Here is a 16,339-nt window from a genome sequence, read left to right on the forward strand (position 1 = left end):
TTAGTCTACCCCACCAACCCGCAGCCTTGCCAACCCAAAACGCCTCCATGACCCGCGAGTAGGTAAATTTGCATTTATATAAAACAAAGGTTTGCCAATTCTATCTGATTCTTTAAGAATGAATTTATGGAGGCTTTAGGAGCTGTTTTTCCGGTCTTGGCATGGAATATTTGAATAACGACTAAGCGTCATGCAGGGGTTCCAGCGGCAGACATTTAAAATGGGAAGGCGGCGTTTTTGCAGCCGAGCGTATGGAGTAGCGCACAGGCGACATTCAGCGTCAACGAAACCCCACATACACCGGCTTACAACCTCCACAGGCCATGACCCAAGTCTTTAAATTTGGTCTGGCGCATAGCCAGTTGTATATTGTTCTTGATCTTCTATAAATCATCTGCGAACATTGAATGCGCAGACAATGCCGAGTGCCAGACATGGCCCAGGTGCTGGGGCGCCACCGAGGGGCGCCATGATGGCATCTCTAAAGTCTGCGCAGATGGTCCAGAATAGAGCCGCTCTGCCTGCTGGTATGCCCAAAAATCCCCATAGGCAGCTCCATATGTGCTAACAGCTACCAGAGATCCTTGCGACCGTCTTGGACTACCTGCCAGTCTCCGATCTCATGCGCTGTGCTCGAACATCCAAGCGCATGAAGGAAATGGTATACGATGACACGCGATGGGTTCAAAGACTACAATATATGGGGTGTTGGAATGAAGCCGAGGCAAGAGCACGGTTTGAAGAGGTTATGCGCAAGAAATGGGAGGCCCAGAAAGCAAAGCACGACGAAGAGGCGAAGAGGAATGGAACCGGGGTCAATGGCACTGGAGGGGGGAGAAAGACGACCACTACGATTTTCGATGCTGGCATCGAAGAAGAGCGGCAAAAGCAGCAGGCACCAGCTATACATGGAGCAAATAGCCTAGCTGACGGATTCGAAACTTTGGCTATAGCGCCACCTACATCCAAACCGACGACTACAAACCCAAGACCGTCATTGGAGGACCCTATAGCGTTGCTGACTGTCTTGAGTAAAGTCAAGTCAGTTCGTGGATATGCACGACCTGAATATGCGCGTGTTTATGGCGCATTGGGTCCATTTTATCAGGATTTTGCGAGGTCCAAAAGCCATACGGATCCCATTATATTTCGTGTTTATCGCGATCCAGAACAACAAGCACAGATGCTTGCGCAACTTCAGAAATTCGCCAAAAGCGACTGGGCACAGGGTTGGCGACAACGAGAAGAGAAGCTAAACACAATGGTCGGCATCTTCGAAAGTGCAGTTCTCAGAGAGTTTGAACAAGGTTACGAAGCTTGGGACGTGGAAGGACGGATGCACAGATATGCTCACGTCCTTGGTATTCTTAATGGAGGACAAGCTGGAGTCGAAATGTTTGTTCAAAAACATCCGGTCTTCACAGATCATGTACAGTTTGGCAACCCGATGGACTGCCTCAACCAAGCAGCCGCAGGCTCAATAGACCTGAAACCATCCCTCGCATTTTTCGAGACTCTACTAAAGCTCATCAATGAACAAGCAGAAACTATCGACAAGATATTTCCGCCTCGTTTAAATGTGTTGGAAGTTTTTCTTGAAAGGATTGGCGAAGACGTCATTGGAGACTGGGTAACGCCTCTTTTCGACGAGTCACACGAGCGAAATATACAATCTTATTTAAAAGCGGTTTCGGGGATATTCGAGCAATGTGTACAGTTCTCGCTACAGATTAAACCACCGAGCACAGCATCGCCAGAAGAGTTTCGAAGGAAAGTCCACGGGATTATTGTGGGGGTATTTGAACAACATGTGGACCTATATCTTCAAGACGAACTGGATTTCTTCAAGGAAGAAGCAGAGGAGCAAGTTAGCGGTTGGGAAAGGAAGCTCTCTGAAGAAGATGCTTCGACAGAGTCGTTCTTTATGGCAAATGTGAACCGACAGGTGGACAAGAAGGATTTCCTGACATCCTTCAGGAAGGTGGTCATGATGCCCGTCAATGTGCTCCCAAGTCTCTCACCTTTTGCGACCTCAAAGTCGAGCGCAACACTTCAGGTTACTAGTGTGGCTACCTCTAGGGCTGAAGCCTCAATCACACCAACATCATCAAGGTCACACTCGCCAGCTGCAGTCCCGGGCATGCCATCGCCAAGTTCCGCTCCAAGGGATGAGCTTGCGGCCAAATCTGCCATTATGGCAAACAAGCTCGAAGGCATCAGGACACTTTTCAGCATAGAGATTGCACTGACACTTGTACATTCCGCCAAAACCAGCCTTGAAAGAGCCGCCGCGTTTGTGCAACTCGGTGGCCAAACAGGGGAAGAGGCACGAGAACAATGCGAGATGATATTCATATTTCTACTACAAACTCTGGGATCACGGCATGTCAAGAGCGGATTCGACAAGGCGGTTGATCACTTATCCAAGTACAATCCACGAGAAGTGAGCGAGCACAGCAAGAAAGGAGTCGCGCCTCTCGTCACTTTTCTAGAGCTTGTCAACGTCGGCGACCTGATCTCTCAGATGGTCGACGTCTTCTACGAGCAGCAACTCGCCGCGACAAAGCTAGTAGACAAAAACGACTTCCTCGACCCCGCCGTCAAGGCCAAGAAGAAGTTTGAGCAAATGCTCGACGAGCGTGTCGCCGCCGGGTTGAACAAGGGCATTGACGTGCTCATGGACGAGATTGAATACGTCTGCGCCACCACACAACCTCCATCCGACTACAACCCCCCTCTAACAGCATCCGGTATACCCGACTCGACCTTCGACATCGGCCCAACAAAGTGCGCGCAGGAGGTCGTCGATATCGTGTCCTCTCACACAGACATGCTGACGGGCAGCACGGACAAGAACATGCTCGACGTGTTCAACCAGGAGGTCGGACTACGACTCTTCACAGTGCTATGCAAGCACGTCAAGCGTCAGCGCATCAGCATCGACGGCTCCATCAAGCTCATCTCCGACATGAACCTCTACTTTACGTATATCCAGCGCCTACGCAACGCTGACTTGCTGCAGTACTTCCGCGCGCTGCGCGAGCTCAGCCAGATCTATCTAATTGGGCCGAAGCACGCGAAGGAGATGGCGGCGGTGATTGCGGATGGGGAGCGCTTTAGCGGCATCTTTCGCGCCGAGGAGGTGTATGAGTTTGCGGAGAGGAGGGCGGATTGGTTTGTTGTTAAGAGGGATGTCGAGAGGGCGATGTATGGGTTTGGTTGTGCGGTTATGTAGAGGGTTGGGGTGGCTTTGGTTACAATTTGGACCATGGGAGGCTGGCAAGGCTGAAGGCAGGATCGTGGTAAGGACGGGATGAATAAAGGGCGGCAATATATTAGGACACATAAAATATCTCACCAAAAATACAGATACTGTTGATACAGGGTTGGTGCAATTGAACTGTGAGGCGGATAGCCCCTGACCCTGTTGTGGCATGCACCGTAGGAACTGGTCCGCGATTCCGCACTTCTCTCTTCCCTTCACATAGCCCTGGTCTCTCCGCCATTCCGCCTGAGGGAGACAAAAAAATTCAACCGTTCATGATTACCCGAAACAAAACCCCGATCGTTATGCTCTAGCTGCGTCAGTTTCAATCGAGTAACACGGGAAACGTCCTTCGCTGGCCAGGGCGTGGCCGAGCGACCAGTGAAAAAAGAGTTCGTTTCGACAATCTCACGCTCTCTCTTACGCTCTTTCCAAATTGTATTTCCCCATCGGATCTATTTAGCTTTAAAGGAAGAAATGCGAAGAGGCTGCCCCCGAATCAGATCATCGACAATTCTGCTGCATTGGGAGAAGTATTATTGAATTTTGTGTGTCAAGTATCTCCACCATCTGCGCCGCCAATCTTAGCGTTCGCTGACAGCAAATCGATTTAGCAGTTATCACATTTGACACATATGACATATAAGGAGCCTGCCAACAGTACTGAGTTAACCAAGCCAAGGCGCATGTGTGCTGTTGAAACGCACTGCGTATGTATAATTTATGGTTGCCTGTTCTCTAACTTTGACCTCGTCGGAGGCCGGTCGCTAAAGCGGACGGGGAGGTGATCTGCAATTTAGGGGTCGGCAAGAGCCTATGCTCGCCAGTGTTAGGTCCACTGTTCCAGTCATTCAGAGAATTAGGCCGACAATTGGACCCCTGAAAATAGAACAGGTGGGCTGGGCTGACAGCTTTGAAGCTCATGGGCAAAGATTCCCGAGCAAAGATCCCCAAGTAAGGGGAGGTGATGTGTCGAAATGGGGACACTGGGAGGGAAGGTGACACAAGCGTTATTTAGCTAAAGAAGTGCCTCCTCGCTGCGCTTCATAGTATAATCGACGTCTGCTTGAATGATTTCCCTCGATGAGCTCCGTGATTCTGCGTGGATGAAGCCGCCCAATTCTCCCCCTCTCCTACCTCTCAACAGCCGCACAATGCGCTGCAGCAACGCGGTGCTGGTGCGAGCCAAAGCCGTGCTGCTGAAGTTTGCCCCCGTCGCCGTCTTCGTCGGCATCATCCTCTACTTCCTCACCTCCTTCTACCCCTCCACACGCACCTTCTCGTGTCCTGTCAGCGCAGCCTCCGCGCCCATCAACCCCATCCCCAACCGCGTGCACTTTGTGCATATCATGCCCGACGGCCCCGACTCCGATATCAAGTTCAAGTTCAAGCACTTCGTCGCCATCTACTCCGCCGCCTTCTACTTTGGACCCGACCTCATCTACATCCACAGCGACGCCTCGTACGCATCCATCGAGCGCGCGCAGAGCGGGCCCATCGACAAAGCTCCGAGTAAGTGGGCGCACAAGATCCTCAACCTGCCAGCTGTCGTCGTGCGCCGCGTCAATGCCCCCGACATCGCGACGGGGACGGGCGTCGCCATATCGCTTCTCGAGCATAAATCCGACTTCGTCCGCGCGCAGGCCGTCTACGAGCACGGTGGCATCTATCTTGACTGGGACGCGCACGCTTTGCGTGATGTGAAGCCGTTGAGGGAGTCGGGCTTCGCGAATGTCGTCGGGAGGCAGAAAGAGGGGCAGGTGAACAGTGGGGCGTGGATGTCGCGGCCGAGGACGTTGCTGATGAAGCTCTGGGTCGAGAAGCAGCATGAGGTGTATTCGGGGGCCTGGACGACCCATAGCAACGACCTGTTGACGTCGCTGTCGGAGAAGAATGGGGATAGCAGCCTGCTCACGATGATTGCTGAGCGCCTGATGCCAGAGAACAAAGAGGTCCTCATCCTGGAAAGAGTAGCGTTCGCGCCAATGGGTTGGAAATTGAGTGATGCTTCTAAGCTATTCATGCCACACTTGAACGATGACGTGGAGCAAATGAAGCGCGATGCGAAGAAGCCTGACTGGGAGATTGACTATTCAACGTCGTATATCCTTCATGCGAGCATATTGAAAACTTTGATCGTGACAATGGCATCACGGTCAAGTATGTGTTGGCGCGGCAGAGCAACTTTGCTCTCGCTGTCTACCCTGCTGTCAAACATGCGATGAACGCTGGTGTCATCTCTGCCGACGATTAGAGCCGCAATCCTGCGAACGGTTAGCCGTGTTTGGTTTGGTTATAACATTGCCAAAGTATCAAAGGACGCATCATATAGGGGTGTGCAACGAGCCCCTAACTCAAGACTGTGGTCCAAGTGTGTTTGGATGCCGGGCGTGAAATCATTTTGATGATAGCCAGAGTACGGATATAAGATTAATACATCCACCGCTAGGAAGGAAAAAATGGCGCACGATACAGCGTAACGGGAAATATCCAAAGTGCCACAGAGCGCAACTCTTCCGATATAAGAGATATGCTACACAATATCTTCATGCAGAATTGGCTGACTCAGTTCGCAGAAATAGTGTCATATCTTCAAATGTCTCTGTGCTATACAGTATCTTCAAGCAGAATTACCTACTCATTCGGTAGAAATAATGTCAGTTTCAAATTCCTCTCCATAATACACAATCTTAATAACACAAAAGAAACCCAACGAAGTTATGGTTTAATCAAAGGTATCATAATTCCAACCGCCCCTCGGCGCTGCTTCAGCAAGAAAATCATGCCATACAAACGTTCATCTGCCCTTCGTCCATCCTATGTAGTCCTTCCTTTCCCCCAAACAATCATTCATAACTCAGTCATCCATCACCTTATCAGTGAGGCTAACGCCCTGCGGCCGCACCTCCTGCTGCCCAAGCTTACCATCACCACCCACACTCAACGCACTCGACGCCGGCGGCTTCCGCGCCGTCGCCAGCCTCCCAACTACCGGGGGCCTAGGTCTCCCAAGGCTATTCCTCTTCTCCACCCCACCCTCATCAGCACCAGCATCCCCAGCTCCAGCACCGAATGGATTGAAACCGCTCACTCCATTTGTGGCCTGCTGCAGCGCGCTGGACGCAGAGTGGCTATCCGGTTTAGTGGAGATGGAATCGATCGACCCCGGAATATCCAAGCTAGTCCTGTTCACAGTGCTTCCAAGCGAGCCCCTCGAGTTACGCGTCTCCGACGTCAAAGTCGGCGACGTCTGGATGGGGAACCTCGTCTCCGGCCCCCCACTACTCCTATCCCTCCTGTGTCCACGCGGGCTCGGCGCCGGGCTAGTGGCTCTGCTCCTCGACCCCCCCGCCGCGAGAATAGCGCGAGTCCTAGCCTCCATGTTGGCCTTGCGGTTGCTCTCGTCGGTGCTAATCGCTCTCGGGCGGTTGTTGGCGTTATCCGCGCTGTGGGAGAGCGAGCTGGCGCGCTTGAGTTCGCTGAAGATCCGGCCCTTGTGCACGAAGAGGTCGCGGATGAGGCGGTAGGAGTGCTTCTCCTCTAGTGTCAGGGAGTTCTCTGCGCGGGGGCGGAGGATGCATGGGGCGAGCGTTTGGGCGAGGGCGGCGGTGTAGACTTCGTCGGCCGAGGTTAGCTCGATTAGTCGAGTGAAGTGGGTCATGAGCGCGTCGAGGGTTGCGATGTTGGAGAGGCGAAGCTGGATGAGAGTGTTTTGGAGTACAGATACACGAGCCGAGTCGGTCGACTCTGAGGCGGGGGTGTTGTAGATGGTTTTAACAATCTCGTAAACGTGGGAAGAGACCAGGGAGTCTGAAGAGGTGTCAGTAATAGTCTACTATCGAGAATTCAGTTTTACTTACCGGGAAGTTCTAGCAAGTACAGCTTGAGTACGCTTGCTACCACGGGTATATCATAGCGCTGGAGTGTCTCCATTGGTACCGGCTTGGCGTTATTGATCTCGTCTCTAAGGCGATGAGTGATTTGCAACGGAACATCTACAAGCCAGATGCCTCGTCTAGCCTCGTCACCTTCCAAGTCCGGATAGTGGTTGTCCAAGAATGTGAGGATGGAGGTGATGGCATTCGGAACGCGCTTCTTATCAGCACGGGCGCGAGCCTCCAAGTCAACACCGAAAGTTTGCTCATCGGCAGAGTTGTAATAGTTGTCGTAGATCTGGACTTTGGGTGCGAAGCCACCAGTGCGGTAGTTCTCCAGGAGATAACGGAGATCTCCCAGTGGCTGAACGGTCTCTTGGTAGAGCATCATCTTGTCGACGGTTGACTGAAGACTTGGGATGGCATTGCTGATTGCGCCAGAAAAGTCAAGAACAACCGACTTGATAGCTTTTAGGCGGTCAAGCTCACAACGCTCCATAAACTTGAGGTGGTCGATAATAGCCTCCTCGAGCTGGCATCTAAGCAGATCCAACTTTCGCACAGACGCCTTGTATCTCTCATCCGCCTCAGCAGCTTCTCTTCGGAGACGCTGAGCCGGGGTCTCATTTGGATGTTGGTTAACCAAGCTCCATCCGGAAAGGTATTCTCCAACAGCTCCAACCACCGGCGACTCCGCAAAGTCGGAGTTGGGAGCCAGGGAAAATGTTCGGTTCAGGGGCTGCTTCTTCTCAGGTACGCCGGCGTACTGGAAAGCCCGTGGGCGCCATTGGTAGAACATCTTGCTGCTGTTGGCAAAAGTGTTTCCGACGTTGCCAATCAGGCGCAAGAAACCGTGGTCCACAAGATCCTGGCCAACACGCTCAGCATAGCTGATGGTGGTGGCACCCAGGTGCTTTTGCAGATATTCCACAATACCAGCACCGGATGTAGTGTTTTGATATGTGCCAAGGATTGGCACCTTGGTGTCTCCGAGCGCCACGGTGTTTAAGGCATGCTCTAGCATCTTCTTAACCTGCTCGGGCTGGTAGATCTCATCTCCGATTTCCAGAGGCTCGTCATCCTCATCATTCTCCTCCACCTTGATCTCGGGTATATTCTGTTTTCCTTTGGGGCTCCCCTCGGGGCCCGATGGGTCTTGGAACGCAAGCTTGTTCTCCTCCTCAATGTCCTCCACAAGACGACACTTGTTGAAGTAATTGCTTCGCAGCTTCCTAACCGACTCGGCCTGTTTGTCGTGGGACTTGATCCGTGATTGCAGATCGTCTTGCGAAGACTGCACCCGATTCTCGTGGGCGTCGCACCAGCGGCTGAACGGGTTCACGACAAGCTCGCGTATACTCAAAGCTATCCTTCGGTGGTTTTTCGACGCCTCCTCCATTTCACTGCGGACTCCATCGTATGCCTTTTTGAGACTTGCGCCGTCATCCCTCGTGAAGCCGCCAGTCATCTTGTCAGTCGCTGGCCCGATATCGCCCAAACGCATTCCGTAGAGGTCTTCGGCTTCGGCTCGCATTCGTGCAATCGTTAGGACTTGCTGGTTTTCTAGGACACCCTGCTGAAGCTTCCCAAACAGAACTCCCAGTCCTGATCCATTGAGTTAGCAATTTATTCCATAACGATACTGGAATACTTGCCTCCAGCATAGTCGGAGGACCAGAAGGAATCTGCGAAACCGGGCATCTTGCCCACGTGAGAGATCGCGACTACTCGTGAAGTCGATTGAAGCGACGCGCGTCGCTCTGAACTGAGGTCGGTATGTACAAGAGAGGTGGTTTTTAGCAAAAAAGGAGTGACGGGCGAAAGATCAACAAGCTGGCAGCTCTATGAGGGCCTCAGATGGGGCTGTGTTTCGTGAAGCTTCGCTCAGCCGTATCGTTACAACAGACAGAACCAAGAACTGCAATAACACCAGCGACAGTTTGGGAGATTGTCCTCAAGCCGGCCGATTGATTTGCGACGTCTGCCAGGTTCTGCGCGATTCAGTTTTGTTGTTTATAGTCTGGTTCAGGGCCCGCGTCAGCACGAGTTGTCCACGTTTGCTAATGTACCTTTTGGGTCTAGGCTGCCACTGCTCCAAGGTTGGGGAATTGCAGGGTCCAAGTTTAGAGTCGTGGATTCCTTTTCCCAAGTTTCAGGCATACAAAAGATCAGATGTTGCACGTGACTTGTAAGACCGTAGAGAAATAGGTGACTGTAACTACGAATCAGGATCTGACGTGAGAGCTACTGGGAAATCGTCATATCCCGATATTATATTGCAAATAAGCCTTTTTACATGATGGAGTCTAGGCCTCTTCTGCCCAAGGTAGAGTCCTATGGTAAAGACCAGCCGCAACAGTTGGTCGTCGTCGATGGGGGCTCACCATGGCGAAGGTCAAAATGTATAATTGCATATGCAGCCCTCCTTTTGACTGCATCTGTACTGTTATCTTCCAAGCCCACTGCCGCCTTTGGATGGCCATTTTGGGGGCAGCCGCCTACCATTGAGGAAAGAGCGAGCAAGATCCTGACTCATACGCAGCGCCGCACCCCCTATTTTCAGCCACAGCTGCGCCTACGCGCTCTGTCCGCACACGCGCAACGTCCCGGACAAGGTGTTGCATCTCGTCAAAGCGAAGGGGAGCGTGGTGATGGTGAATTTCATGCCCGACTTCGTGAGCTGCGTCGCTGCGAACCCGCCGAATGAGAGTGGGCTTCCTGATTTCGACGAGGCGGGGTCGATGCTGGGACGGGTGGCGGATCATGTGGTGTATATTGGGGAGTTGATTGGGTTTGAGCATGTGGGGATTGGGAGTGATTTTGATGGGATTGGGAGTGCCGAGGGGGTTGGAGGATGTGACGAAGTTTCCCGATTTGGTGGGGGAGTTGCTGAGGAGGGGGGTGAGTGATGCGGATGTGGCGAAGGTTGTGGGTGGGAATATTTTGCGTGTGTGGGCGGAGGCTGATGGGGTGGCGCTGAGGATTCAGGGGGAGGGGGAGAAGCCTCTTGAGGATGATCTGCCGAGTGTGGAGTGGTAGATTTACTGATATATTCGACGTGGTTTGAATACGTAATGCAACACCGCCAGTTCAAAAGCCAACGATGTTCTATCTTTCTCTGGAAAGAATCCACACAACGCAGATATCATTAATATTTAGTTCGGGGCTGAGCTGAACCCCCGTGCACTATGTGTACAATGTGATTGTCAGCGGCTAGGCGTGAGCAGGGCAAGACTAACGCCATCGTGTACGGCATTGCCTCTGTTGGGGTGGTTTTGCGGTTCTGTCGGGTTGATAACGAGGGCAAATTCAGCCAGAGTTCCCCCCCTTAAAATGTACCTGCCCCTCCCCGCATCGCACTCACCTCCTCCCCTCCCCTCATCCTCCCCCCAAACTCAGCGAGGGATTTCCGAAGGCCAAGTCCCATTCTACACTCTATAAAACCAGCTATAAACTGATCGTACGGATGAATCCCCAGGAATAAGTATTTTGTAACTGCACGCAAGGTGTCAAAAGTACTTGCTTCTTCACATCTTAAGACGCCCTCAAACACGCAAAATGTTGGCAAACTCGTACAGCAATACACGCATAAATACCCATCTCCACCCATACCTCACATCAAAACAGGCCCTTTGGCGCAATGGTAGCGCGTGGTCCTCCTAAGACTGAGGTTGTCGGTTCGAGTCCGATGAGGGTCGTTTATCTTTTTATCTTTTTATCTTTTTATCTTTTTATCTTTTTATCTTTTTATCTTTTTATCTTTTTATCTTTTTATCTTTTTATCTTTTTATCTTTTTATCTTTTTTTTTTTTTTTTTTTCCCCCACCAACTTTTCCCCCCCTCACACCAATTCACACCCGCCAGCTCCGAATCCCTCGCTTAACAGGCCACTACCCACCGGACTTCTCGCAGCCAGAGCCGGGACATAGGTTCCTCCGCGCCGACGGGCGACGACGGCCAACGGACAACGGACAACTGATAACCCCTGCACAGCGAGGGGGGGTACGGATGTGTAGGCAGCACGCGTACGTGGAGGGACTTATTTCAGCTGCTATTTTTGGGGGGTGGGGGGGTGATGGGGTGTCGCGGTTCGGAGACGCCGGATGAGAATGCGCATGGGGTGGTGAGGGAGGGAGGAGGGGTTTTGGTCGTATTTTGGGGGGGATGGAGGGGATGGGAAGAGGGTGGGGATTCGCATCATCGTCCGTCGCCCACAGCCCGCCCTCGATATACCACTCTCTTCCCCCTCCGTTGATGTGCAAAGTAAGTAAATAGAATAGCTATGGAGTGAAGTGAAGATGGTTTGATTGCTAAGTAAGGAAGTCTATATAAAAGATAAACGGCTAAAAGCTACTTAAATGAAAATAAAAATATAAAAAAAAATCTATTCCCAAATTCCCAATCCCTTCCATCCATCACCAAATCATACATTTCTCCCTTCCTCCCCTTCATCAAAAAGAAGTAAAAAAACGGTAATCCTGCAGTTATTCGACATGTATCGAATCGAAACAGGGAAGCTATCTCTAGGTGCCCTGTGTTAACTGGTTCTGCTCCAATCCGACTCGATAGATAAAGATAACAAAAATAATGTAAAAATTAACGATAGTGTCAAGGAAACTCGTGTTGCGTCGTTGTCAGTCATTTGCGGTGCGTCGTGGGTGTATTAGTACACGCGCCCGGCGGCGCGGTTGGTGTCTGTCTGTCTGGGTCTCTCTTCTCGGTCTCTGTCTCTCTTCTCTGTCTCTATCTCTCTTTCAGTCTCTGTGCCTGTATATCCTCCTCCCAGGTCTGATATCCAATCTGTTCCCTTGGAGTCCTGGCTAGCGAGTGTATTCCCTCCAAGCGTCTCGCCCGTATCTCCTTCGCGAAATTCGCTAGCGAATGTCCCTATCTCATATGGGAAAGCGCCCCCTCCCATCTCGTCCACCTCTTTCAAAAGCGAGTGTCAATTCCACCCCATAATCCTTCCCAATCCCTCCCCCAAAAGACGGTCTATCTCGAATCGCTCCCACGACTATTCCCGCTCACCCCCCTCCCAGTCTCATACTCATAGAGACTATAATCGCGACTCCCCTGCCTCGAGCCTCCCTGCGTCGCCTTGCCCCGCTCGACGATATGGCGCATGCTCGGTCCGCCCCAGGGCAGGCCGGAGAGCTCGGACTCGAGACCGAGGTCGTCAGGGTCGGGGCTGGTGTAGGAGTAGCCCGCGTGGAGTTGGTTCTCTGCGTCGCGGTCGCGCGATTCTTTTTGGTCTTTTGCTTTTTCGCCTGTGGGAAAGTAATTGTTAGTGTCATTCTCCCCTACAAAGATAAAATGTAAAGAAATATGGGGACATACGAAACTTCCTCTGCGCCAACCGATTCTGAATCCTCCTCCTCTCATCCGGCTCATTCACCCCACTCCAATCATCCTTCTGAGCCTTCTTCCCCCCCGTCTTCACACTCCCCGACTTGGAATTCCCCTTCGAGCTCCCGCTCTTCCCGCTCGAGCCCCCTTCACGCTTCTCTGTACGATCAGACATTTCCGTCTCGGTGCTGGATCCCGACAAGGAAGAGGACTCGGACGGCGACGGCGGCGAACAGGTCCGCGACTTGACGACGATAAGTGGCGGCTGGTGCTGGTGACCCGGCGAGGTGGGCGAGGTGGGCGAGGTGGGCGAGGTGGGCGAGGTGGGCGAGGTGGGCGAGGTGGGCGAGGTGGGCGAGGTGGGCGAGGTGGGCGAGGTGGGCGAGGTGGGCGTTGGTGTGGCGTGCGAGGGCGGCGTGGGGAGAGTGGACATCTGTTGGCCTGTGGTGCGGGTGGTGGTGCTGGTGAGGCCCGGGTGTGTTTGTGGGTTCTGGGTTGGAGGCGTCAGCGCCTCGCAGGTGGTGGTGAGGTAACGAGTGGAGCAGAGCTTGGATTGGAGATGTGCTGGTGTGCTGTGTCGGTGATGGGTGCTAGCGATGGTGGTGAATGTGAAGATAAAGATGAGAAGTGAAGATGGACTGTGAAGAAGATGATGATGAGGATGGAAGAGGAAAGGAGCTTCGATGGCGTCTGGGGCGCATCTTTATATCAGGATTCAGAATCGAGAGGCCAGATGGTGATGGGACGTTTTGTCCTAGGTTCCCATGTTCTCAGTTCCGCGAGATGTGATCCTAAAATTGGATCATTGTTTCGAAGAAGCACAGGTAGGGCGTAGCTAGGTGACTTGATGTGACTGTATGGGGGAGAAGGAGTATAAAAAAAGCCGTGGCGGAGCAATAGGCGGGAGCTGTGAGGGGGGGAGATTTGAAGATGGTGGAGGAGGAGTAAGTAATAGGTGGAGGGGAGGAGGGGAGGAGGGAGGAGGAGGAGGGGAGGAGGGGAGGAGGGGAGGAGGGGAGGAGGGGAGGAGGGGAGGAGGGGAGGAGGGGAGGGGGGGAGGGGGGAGGGGGGTTGGTCGGGTTAGCAGGGTTAGCAGGGTTAGCAGGGTTAGCAGGGTTAGCAGGGGTGGGGGAGTAGAGGGAGGAGAGAGGAAATAGAGGAAATAGAGGAGGACCAAGCGACATTCCGCCATCAACTGACATAAGAAAACCAAGTAAGTAGGCCGTGCATTCCGCATATCTGTACGAGTATGTACTATCTTCGCACATCCATATCCACCACACCAGCAAGCGCGATCACAAACCCACAAAAACGGCCTAGCCTAGGCAGACTGACGTGCGGCTGTCGCGAAAACAGCCTAGCGAGAGGGGACGTCAGGCTTTTTACCGACGTGTGGCGCCAGGGGTGGGGGGTGCCCCAATCCCTCTCGCTTCCCTTCCACAGCTCTTCCCCCCACCCCACCCCACCCCACCCCTACTAGCGCCATTGTTTAATACTCCCTCCTCTCACGTCTGCCTTCCACACCCTCCTAGCTTATGCTTAGCTCATCTTGGCGCGTCCTTGGCGGGCTGTCTGGCTCCACCATCCCTGCCTAAGCAGGGCATTCACGCGGAGCGGGGAGGGGGAGGGGGCGTGCATGGATGCGGTTCATGCGCCCGCTTGGAGCCGATCCCTGGGTGTTGTACCGTACGGCTGCGGCTGCGGTGAGGCGAGGCTGAGTTGGATGCACAAACCCAACGTAGACGCCCCACGCTAAGACGGATAAGGGTGTATATTAGCGAGTGAGCCCGCTGAGAGGGACTAAAGAGCTGATGCCGGATGGAGAAGGGGTTCTAGGGGTATGGGGGAGGGAGGAGGACGGGGAGGAGGATGGGCGCGACGGGACGGGATAGGTGGCGCGCGGTTCTCTGCGTAGAGAACGAGAGCGGGAGGCGGGGGGGAAAAGGGGTTTGGTTGCAGCGGAAGCGTATTGGGGAATTCTACACGAGGAGGGGCGGGGAGATGTCATTATGCCGCTATGGTTGTGGAGATCTGTCAGATAGTAACGGATGCTATTCACAAAGACACACTAGAGGGTTTCAGCTAGGAGAACATAACATGATTACATACAGTACCTTACGGGCGACGGCCCATTTTTAGACGGTTGTGGCACTCTTTAATAGGGTGCTGGCCTAATTTTACATGGATGATTTGTCGGCCATATGATGCTCGCTAAAGCAGTCCAGGACTAGTTGCCTAGTATAATATCTCCACCGTAACAGTATTCAACACTGTAATAGGCCTCTTAAGCGATATCCATGGCACCAAATATCCTTCAAAACTGAGCTAATAAACTTAGTGCTCTATAAGAGAGTATGGAAAGAGCTGTACAATAGTATCGTCATTATGACAGGATTGTTCTGAAACTATTCCATAGTAATTCAAATACGATATCGTTTCTTATGTACGAACATACACATGTCATATACAAATCATAATCTTCTAGGACAAATGTGAATTACTTTATCCTATTTACAGCAGTGTTCGGCACGGATACCAATATACCCATGGTATCCGGGTATATCCTCGAGTATATACCTACCCGGCGATATTTTAGGAGTATCCGGCGTATCCGGATACTCTCGAGTATATATCCGGATACATGCCAAGAATAGCCAAGCGCAGCCAAGACCTCTTTTTTCCAACGTCGTGAGATCTATATTGATGCTGTATAAAGTGATAATTATCCTCAGAATGAGCGACTCGTCGTTATCAGATATACCAACGGAGCCTGAGGGCTATAATAGCTATGATACTCATAATGAGCCAAGTCTGCCAATGCTGCCGCCCCCTATTCATATTCAACAGGATATTAATCCTACACCGCTCCGGCTTCAGCCTCCAGGACGAATGCTGCCACCAACGTCGTCGGTACTATTTACGAAGCTATTATATTCGCGATTGATACTTGATAGTAACCCACCTACAGTCAAAGTAACTTGCTTACAACCAGGCTGCGGATATTCACCTACTTGTAACGCTGACTTCTAAACGATAGAAGACACAGAGGTTCTCTTGCGTAAGGGTTTACTTATCAGAGGAGGCAGGGGATCAGACACAAAGGCTTCAAGTAACACGTTACTAGTATATAACAAATACTGTATTGAGTTGAGCACGAAGCTCCTATCTAAGGAAATACTATCTACTTATATAGTGGCGTCGTGCCTAGTGGACTCTTGGGAACTCACTCGAGTCCTCGGAGTCCTGGACTCTTAGGACTCTTCTCATCATCCTGCGAGTCCATCACGTGCCTAGTGGACTCCTGGGAACTCACTCGAGTCCTCGGAGTCCTGGACTCTTAGGACTCTTCTCATCATCCTGCGAGTCCGTCACGTGATACTTTCGGAACTACTATTCCCCGCTGCCCCTCCAGGTACCAGGGCCGGTCTCATGCGACCTCCCTCCTTCCTGTCCTGTAGTTGGCCAGCCTTCTTGTTCCGTCGTAACACTACTCCGCAGCTATTAAGTCAGACTTCAACCGGTAATCTTTGGAAGCACTATACGCAGAAGCATCCAACAGTAGCATATACAATGAAAGGTCATACAATTACGCCGTCAAGCCCATCAAGTAGTGCATCGTCATTTTTTGAGCCACGGCCGCGGAACCCGCAAGTCCAGCCCGCTCAAGCTCAAGCATCAAATAGTAGAGCGAAATACCGAGAGTTATTACTCTCATTCGTTGTATCAAATAACCTCTCCTTACGACTTATTGAGAGCTATTCGTTCCATCAATTAGTACAGTTCTTAAGCCCAAGTACTCTATCGATATCGTCGCGAACACTACACCGAGAGCTACAGCGGCAATTCTCATATC

General features: G+C 52.1%; 5 protein-coding genes and 1 non-coding gene across 6 annotated transcripts; 4 read left to right on the forward strand and 2 right to left on the reverse strand.

Annotated features, from left to right (window-relative positions):
• The first annotated feature begins 327 nt into the window (after positions 1–327).
• On the forward strand, positions 328–3,343 carry RCY1 (F-box protein: endocytic membrane traffic, recycling ReCYcling 1). Its single transcript, XM_024466590.1, has 2 exons — positions 328–527; positions 579–3,343. The coding sequence occupies exons 1-2, from the start codon at positions 419–421 to the stop codon at positions 3,233–3,235; spliced, it is 2,766 nt and encodes a 921-aa protein (XP_024325260.1). The 5' UTR covers positions 328–418; the 3' UTR covers positions 3,236–3,343.
• VC83_02940 (uncharacterized protein) lies at positions 3,344–5,490 on the forward strand (the record flags this gene model as incomplete). Its single annotated transcript, XM_024466591.1, has 2 exons — positions 3,344–3,822; positions 3,880–5,490. The coding sequence occupies exon 2, from the start codon at positions 4,336–4,338 to the stop codon at positions 5,488–5,490; it is 1,155 nt and encodes a 384-aa protein (XP_024325497.1). The 5' UTR covers positions 3,344–3,822; positions 3,880–4,335.
• VC83_02941 (uncharacterized protein) lies at positions 5,464–10,448 on the reverse strand. Its single transcript, XM_024466592.1, has 3 exons — positions 8,796–10,448; positions 7,126–8,745; positions 5,464–7,075 (listed from the first exon to the last, which is right to left on the reverse strand). Exons 1-3 carry the CDS (start codon positions 8,839–8,841, stop codon positions 6,123–6,125), a joined length of 2,619 nt encoding a protein of 872 aa, XP_024325498.1. The 5' UTR covers positions 8,842–10,448; the 3' UTR covers positions 5,464–6,122.
• VC83_02942 (uncharacterized protein) lies at positions 9,526–10,179 on the forward strand (the record flags this gene model as incomplete). Its single annotated transcript, XM_024466593.1, has 3 exons — positions 9,526–9,542; positions 9,683–9,941; positions 9,994–10,179. The coding sequence occupies 3 exons, from the start codon at positions 9,526–9,528 to the stop codon at positions 10,177–10,179; spliced, it is 462 nt and encodes a 153-aa protein (XP_024325496.1).
• A 317-nt stretch (positions 10,449–10,765) lies between the features above and the next one.
• On the forward strand, positions 10,766–10,838 carry VC83_02943 (the record flags this gene model as incomplete). The annotated part of the gene is made up of 1 exon: positions 10,766–10,838. It is a non-coding gene; the product is annotated as a tRNA-Arg (tRNA).
• Positions 10,839–12,132: 1,294 nt separating this feature from the next.
• Positions 12,133–12,835, reverse strand: VC83_02944 (uncharacterized protein; the record flags this gene model as incomplete). Its single annotated transcript, XM_024466594.1, has 1 exon — positions 12,133–12,835. Exon 1 carries the CDS (start codon positions 12,529–12,531, stop codon positions 12,133–12,135), a length of 399 nt encoding a protein of 132 aa, XP_024325494.1. The 5' UTR covers positions 12,532–12,835.
• Positions 12,836–16,339: the final 3,504 nt, after the last annotated feature.

Source organism: Pseudogymnoascus destructans (genome assembly GCF_001641265.1).
Source record: "Pseudogymnoascus destructans isolate 20631-21 unplaced genomic scaffold scaffold_7, whole genome shotgun sequence".
Classification (NCBI taxonomy): domain Eukaryota; kingdom Fungi; phylum Ascomycota; class Leotiomycetes; order Thelebolales; family Thelebolaceae; genus Pseudogymnoascus; species Pseudogymnoascus destructans.